Source organism: Octopus bimaculoides, chromosome 7 (genome assembly GCF_001194135.2).
Source record: "Octopus bimaculoides isolate UCB-OBI-ISO-001 chromosome 7, ASM119413v2, whole genome shotgun sequence".
In the NCBI taxonomy this organism is placed as follows: Eukaryota; Metazoa; Mollusca; class Cephalopoda; order Octopoda; family Octopodidae; genus Octopus; species Octopus bimaculoides.
In genome coordinates this window covers 85,172,682-85,180,373 of record NC_068987.1, presented here as the reverse complement: position 1 = coordinate 85,180,373, position 7,692 = coordinate 85,172,682, and the positions used below count along the sequence as shown (strand labels likewise).

General features: G+C 33.8%; 1 protein-coding gene across 1 annotated transcript in view; it reads left to right on the top strand.

The window, feature by feature from the left end:
• The window catches only part of LOC106876039 (putative uncharacterized protein DDB_G0277255), a 175,271-nt gene extending 167,597 nt beyond the window's left edge, over positions 1-7,674 (top strand). Inside the window, exon 2 of the mRNA XM_014924421.2 lies at positions 6,487-7,674. Coding sequence (XP_014779907.2) covers positions 6,487-7,105 — 619 coding nt within the window. The 3' untranslated portion in view covers positions 7,106-7,674. The remainder of the gene's footprint in view (positions 1-6,486) is intronic.
• The last annotated feature ends 18 nt before the right edge of the window (positions 7,675-7,692 follow it).

Below are 7,692 nucleotides of genomic sequence, written 5' to 3'. Positions count from 1 at the left end.
TATATATCATATATTTTGAAACTTAATTTAATTTTAAGTTTTGATAAATTGAATTTAATTGAGTTTTTACCTGTAAATTTGGATTTTATCTCCAATATTACTATTCTTCTTCTTCTTATTATTATTATTATTAGTATTATCATTATTATTATTATTATTATTATCATTATCATTATTATTATTATTATTATTATTATTATTATTATTATTATTATTATTATTATTATTATTATTATTATTATTATTATATATATAAATATATATATATATAAAAGGCAGCTCTGTTTGAGTTGTCTCTTTATGACTTTTGTTCACAACTGTTTCAACGTCTTTCGTATAGGTTTCAGTCAATTTGTCATAGACAGCATAATCCAATTTCTAGTTCATTTTTGATTTTTATGAAACTAAGTATGTAATTTAGGGAGATATGCTTCGTAGAAACCTTCCATTTCATATCGAATGATGTAGATAAGTGCTGAAACGAAATTTGTTTATAGAGGGGTGCAAATCCAGTTTTTCAAGAGGATGTTCAAAGCGTTTCCACTGTCCCATCCTCCACAAAATAATTACCAGTACGTTTGCATCTCATGCTCCTGAGTCTATGGGGATATGAATATTATCGTCGTAGTAAATGTCATATCATGGGAGGGCTGTTATGCCAATATCAAACACATATTTTGGTTCTTTTTCAGTTTTTATTATTAATTTGTGAATTGGTTAACTATTTAAATGGTTCGAGTTTATTATTGGTATAATGATTCTCCCAAAACATAACAGATGGCAAGTAGAACTTTTCTACAGTTAAAGACATTTCTCTTTTTCGAATCCCTAAGTTTGCTGCTGGAATCCTAGAGGTTTCCTTCCGTGTAAAGAACTGCTGATCTAGAATTACTTTTAAAAGAATGGAATGGTTACGTTTGTTTATCGTAGTTGTGATCCAACAGATTTGAAATGGGGTCAAATTAAAACAACAACGTAACACAGACCAATGAAACACAAAGATTCAAAGCCAGGAATTTTAGAGAGAAGGATGTTAGTCGATTACATCGATCTCAATGCCCAACTGATACTTATTTTATCGACCCCAAAGGAGGGAAGGTAAAGACCTCTGCAGAATTTGAACTAAGAATTTGAGGAACCAGAGAGAAATCCCGCTAAGCATTTCTCAGACATGATGATTCCTCTCCTTCGCCAATTAAAAAAAAAAAAAACGCAATAAATCTTCCTAATTACAAGGGCAGAAATTCTGGGGGAGGGGCAGTCTATGACATTGAGCTCAGTACTCAAATGGTACTTTCTTTTACTTTATTGTATGACAGATAAAGTTGACCTTGGCGGAATTTGAACTCAGAACATAAAGAGCTGGAAGAAATGTCGCTGGGCATTTTGTCCGACGCGTAAACGATTCTACCAGCAAACTATTCTAGCCGTCCTTCTATCAAACACAATAATGTTAACATAATAATCAACATCACCACGACCATTAATCTACAGCAACAACAACCACTACTACTACTGCTGCTGCTACTGCATCCACTACAACAGATTCAGCGTACATTATAAAATGCAAACAGTAACAATAATAAGAACAATGAGCAAAACAACACAAGCAATAATCGGCCATTTTTGCACCGATCTGACTCATCGTTGTGGAAGAGATTTCTTTATCAACGTAATTTCACGAATATTTGCAGTTAAGTGTTAATTTCTGTCACTGTTTATTATAACTTGAGCGTTATAGCCATTTTCTTTTCCCCCGCTTCTTTGATTCAGATAAACGCAGCAGCAGTTGTGCCTGGAGACCTATTAAAACTGTCATTAATCGTTAATGTAGTTAGTGCAATGGTTGTGTGACTGTGTGACACTTTGGATGGGAAAAACGGGTGGTATTATTGAGTTTGTATATTATATTTATTGGCGGTGTCGTTACTGTAATGAGCAGTTTTAAGGAACGTCATTTTCTGTCTTTGTCTGTCTGACAGTCTGTTTCTTTCTCTGTCTCCCTTTCTCTTTCTCTTCCTTTCTTCAAATATATATATATATTCTAGTGTAGGCATGGCTGGGTGTTTAAGAAGCTGTCTTTGCACCCGCGTGATTTTGGGTTCAATCCCACAGTGCTGCACTGTGAGCAAGTGTTACCTGGTATAGCTCTGGGCTCACAAATGCCTTTGTGAGTGAATTAGGTAGAGGAAACTGTGTGGAAGCCCCTCATATATTTGTGTGTATGTGAGTGAGTGTGTGTATGTATGTGTGCGTGTATGTGTGTAAGACTTTGTGCTTCTGTTTATCCTCCACCACCACTTGATATCTGGTGTTAGTTTGTTTACGTCTCCGTAACGTAACGGTTTGGCATAAGAGGGCAATGAAATAAATATCAGACATAGAAAAATTGGTACCAGGATCGATTTGTTCAACTAAGTTCTTCAAGGTGGTGCCCCACCATGAACGCAATCCAACGACTGAAACAAGTAAACGGTAACCTACATGTGTATGTGTGTGTGCGTGTGTATGTGGTGTGTGTATGTGTGAGTGTACGTACCTACATATATATATATATATATATATATATATATATATATATATATATATATATATATATATATATATATATATATATGAGTTTCGAGCATTGTGCTTCATGAGTATTATGTAACGCTTTTGTAACATCTGCCATTTGGACACAACATGTGCACGCGTTCCTCCGTGCATTTGCAGATACAAACATGTGCGTGTAAGTAAGGAGAGCTATTGCTGACTGGCTCAAAAATTCTCTTCGTAAAAGCATCCGGTTCCTTTTTCACAGTCCAGCGCATAGGGTAAGTGTCATCCACTGTCGACTGTTGAACGGAACCTGAAATGAAATTGATTCGGCTTTGTTACAGAATAATCACGCGGAATATGCATGAGTGTTGCTACTTTAAGAGCACTCGTGTTAGTGGAGTAACTCGGGCACATATCTTAATATTAATTCATTGAACATGCCAACTGTAACCGCACTGCAGATGTTTCATAGCTAGAAGAACCTCGGAAGTAGTAATCCGTTAGCTATTCGTCGGGCCAAAAGTATCTTAATCAAAAGAAGTTTACATTGTCATCAAGAGACCCCCATGTTGACTCGCAAGGGGTTCGAGTCAATAAACCACTACTGTTCTTGAAAGGCCTTTTTTTTTTATACCTTCTACAGATTCCGCTGTGCATAGCGTTTGGGGGACGACTCCCTTATAATGCTGGGTGTTAAAACACACGGAAGTCATAGACTAATGAGACGAATTCAGGAATGGTGGATACCGATATTCCGTCATATTTGTGTTCCTAGCTAAAAAAAGTCAAATATAAAAAAGATATCCATTTGTGCAAGTGCATATGGTCAAAATAAGGTGGAGAAAACAGTAGTGCTCGAATCTCAAAGTAGAGATAAATATTGAATTATATTGATGTTATAATAAAATGTCAGACATTGTTATCGATTTTTCCTTTCATTCATCTGTCGATCTGTTCTTAAATAAGAACGGAAAATATTATGAAAAATATCTTCTGAGAGCCACTATCGAAATTATTTGAATATGATGGATTAAGAATATGAAAAATTGAGAAAATTTACTCCAAATATACTCCAAGATACACAGACGTTTGTTTGTTTGTATGTGTGTGCGTGCACACGCGTATTTACGTGTGTGTGTGTGTGTGTGTGTGTGAGTATGAAAGAGAGAATCTAATTTTATACAGATATATAATACACACAGACGCAAATACACACACACACACACATTTGTATATATATCTTTGTGTATGTGTATATGTATATATGTGTATGTGTGTGAGTGTGTATTTGTGTGTGTATGTATGTATATGTGCATGCTATATGTGAATATATATAATTATATAAATGCATGTATTTATATATATATAACGAACATGCTACACACACACACACACACACACACACACATGAAATATAAGAACGTAATGAAAATAACATTAATAACAATAAAATGTAATAAAATGTCGAAAGCAAATAAATAAATAAATATATAAATAAATAAATAAATAAATGAAAGAAAATAACAAAACGCAAAACAAACATATAAAAATGAAAGACATATAAACTGAAAAAAAAAAGAAAGAAGAAAAAATGAGCAGAAGACAACAATGAAATTTTATAAGAAAAAGAATGAAAGAATGAAAGGCGTGGGATTTTAAAGCAACGAGCAGGAAGACACGACAAAAGGCTTGGCAGAAGATGGTTGTCTAGCAATGTCGGTCGGTGTTATGGCTGCGGTAAACGTCATTTTGGATGAGTGTTTGAAAACATTCGTTAAAAGCTCCAGCTATCGCTGGTGGCGTTCTTAATTGCTGTACTAGCAACATTATTACTGGCGAAGAGAGCCGTACGCTATTATTCCATATCCTGCAGTGAAATAATTTTGTTGTTTCGTTTCGTTGCTTTTATGTTGTCTATTTTAGTACTTTCATACATTTGTGGCTGTAGAAGCGGTGATGGCGGTAGTGGTGTTAGTGCTGGTGGCGGCGATGCTTGTAGTGGGATTGGAAGTTATTATCAATGTTGTTGTTGTTGCTGATGGTGTTGTTAGTTACTTCCTTCGTTCGTGGGCAAAAACTCGCCATACCACTCCATGCCACAGCACCAAATAGCCAGATACACACAGACACTTTCTCTGATTTTACCGTCCGCCATTTTTCCACATTTTCTCTCTGGCCTCTTCATTTTCTTCCCAAAATGTTCCATGCACATTCCTTACCGCCATCTTTCTTTTTTTTTCTTTTCTTTTCTTTCTCTCCTTTCTACAACTTTTTTCTTTTCTTTTTTTTCATTGTTTACATTTTTCTCTTTTATTATCTCCCTTTTCTCCCTCATATTCCTTCTCGACCACCACCACCATCATCATCATCATCATCATCAGCATCATCATCATCATCATCATCATTATTATTATTATTATTATTATTATTATTATTATTATTATTATTGTGGTTGTTGAGATTATATTTAGTTTATTTTTGTTGCTGTTGCTTGCTTTCGCTGCACCGGTTTGCACCGGTTGTCCTACTTCTTTTTCTCTATATCTATTCAGAAACCTTTTTATCTTCGGCAGTTCCCCATTTTAACACTATCACCACGGCAATCACCACCACCACCACCACAACCACAACAACAACAACAACAACAACAACAACAGCAACAACAACAACCATTACTATTGTCATTGTTGTTGATATTATCATAAATTCTCAGGTTGATATACACATTGTGGCTGCTTCTGTTATGACTTTCCCCCTTTCACATTTCTTCTTCTTCTTCTTCTTCTTCTTCTTCTTCTTCTTCTTCTTCTTCTTCTTCTTCTTCTTCCTCATTTACCCTGAAGTGTGTTGAAATTCATAATTATCATTGCTGTCTTCTTATTCCCTTACCTTGTCATAATTAAAATAATAATAATAATGACGATTGTTATTATTATTATTATTATTATTATTATTATTATTATTTTTATTATTATTATTATTTTTATTATTATCATTATTATTATTATTATTATTATTATTATTATTATTATTATTATTATTATTATTGACATATTTGATATTATTGTCATCATTATCATTATTATAATTATCCTCAACATCATTATCCTCATTATCATTCGTTTCAGTATGCACCTCCTCTTTTTCGTAACCATTACCAACACCATCAAGACGAAACTAGCAAATAGTTAAGAAAGTAGCTAACTGAACGGATTCTTGACTAACTCTGCTCCTTTCTCCCTGTTATCGTTATTTTGAATGCCACCGACATAGTCCTTGAATTAGATCTAAACTGTAATAAAGCTGCTTCGTAATTAGTTTGGCATATGTAACTGTTACTAAAAGAAAGCAATCATTAAAATCAACACTGTCTAGAAAGTTCTTAATAATTCTATTTTTCTGCTTACTATATTCACTCGCAAAGCATTGTTGACCCGAGGATCTAGTAGCAAACACGTTGAGTAAGTGTTTTTCACAAGTGACCAATGCCTTGTGAGTGAATTCGGAGGACGAAAACTGGGTGACACCGCACCATGTTTGTGTGTGTGTGTGTGTGTGTGTGTGTGTGTGTGTGTGTGTGTGTCTGTGTGTGTATGTGTGTGTGAGCACACATACATATATATCTATAAATACACACAGACGATGGAATATTACGCAAATAATAAACACAAGCATTGGTTCTATTTCATTTCTTTATTATTCATTAATCATTAATTGGTTAACTATTTAATGGATCATTTGCTTAATTTTTGGTCATTCAGTGGATCATTTAGGTTTGTCAAAATCTCATCAGTAACATCCATTCTCTCCTGCAGGTTATTAATGACAATAAAGAGACTTTATTTATTCCCATTATTTTTTTAATGAATATTTTTCATGAATTACATATTTTTGTTACTTGAATATTTATTCATTTACTTATTTTGACTTTTCGTTTCTTTGCAGGAGTAAGATGCCCTTGACAATTGAAGGACAAATTTCGATGGAGAAAACGCCGAGTTATTTCATAACGCGTGATGTACCACAAAGAATCTATAATATGTCTAAGCAGGTGAAACTAATCGTTGTAGTGCGTGACCCTGTCACACGAGCCATCTCGGATTATACACAAACTATGACAAAGAGACGATCAGTTCGGCAATTCGAACAAATGGTTTTCGTTAATAACAGCTCGAGGATAGTCGACACATCATGGGGTGCCATTCGAATTGGTGTATATGCCAAACACCTTGAGCTCTGGCTTAAATATTTTCCACTTCAACAAATGCATTTTGTAAGTGGAGAGAAGTTGATCAGTGACCCAGCTGGTGAGATGGCTTTATTACAAGATTTTCTGGGTCTGAAGCGAATAATAAATGAAAAACATTTCTTCTTTAATGAAACTAAAGGATTCCCTTGTCTGAAAAAACCTGAAGGCAGTGGCCACCCACATTGTTTAGGGAAAACAAAAGGGAGACAACACCCAACAATAGACCCTAGTGTAATACAAAGACTACGAGACTTCTATCGGCCATTTAATTCAAAGTTTTATAAAATGGTCAATCGAGATTTCGAGTGGCCCTGAGTGTAAAATGTAAATTAATAAGCCATTTGTGCATATACCGAAGCAGTTAATTTTCATTAATACGTGTTTAATAACGTTTGCGCTTAAAATGCATGAATGCACTTTTAATTATATTCTAATATTTTTTCTCAAAATACGTTAATTTGTATTTTTTTTTAAAAAAAGGTGAAACAAAATATACATACAAAACACAGACAAACAGAAGCATGTAAATAAATGTATATGAAATCATACACGCACAACATATACACACATTCACATGGATAGAGAGTGAGGGAGAGAGAGAGAAATAGTCATATACGTTTGCTTATGTATGTATATATATATGTGTAGGCATATGTATATATATATTCATATATATATACATACACATATATACGTAGACATATATATATATATATATGCATATATACAAGTGTGTGTATATATATGAATTTATGTATGTATATTGACAGTGGAATGAATTTATGCGTGCATATAGAGGTGGGAGTGTATGCAGATGTAACTTGTTTAATAGCTATACATAAATTGGATGTATATAAGAACATAAACACATAAATACGGAAAATGTGTGAATGTGTATATAT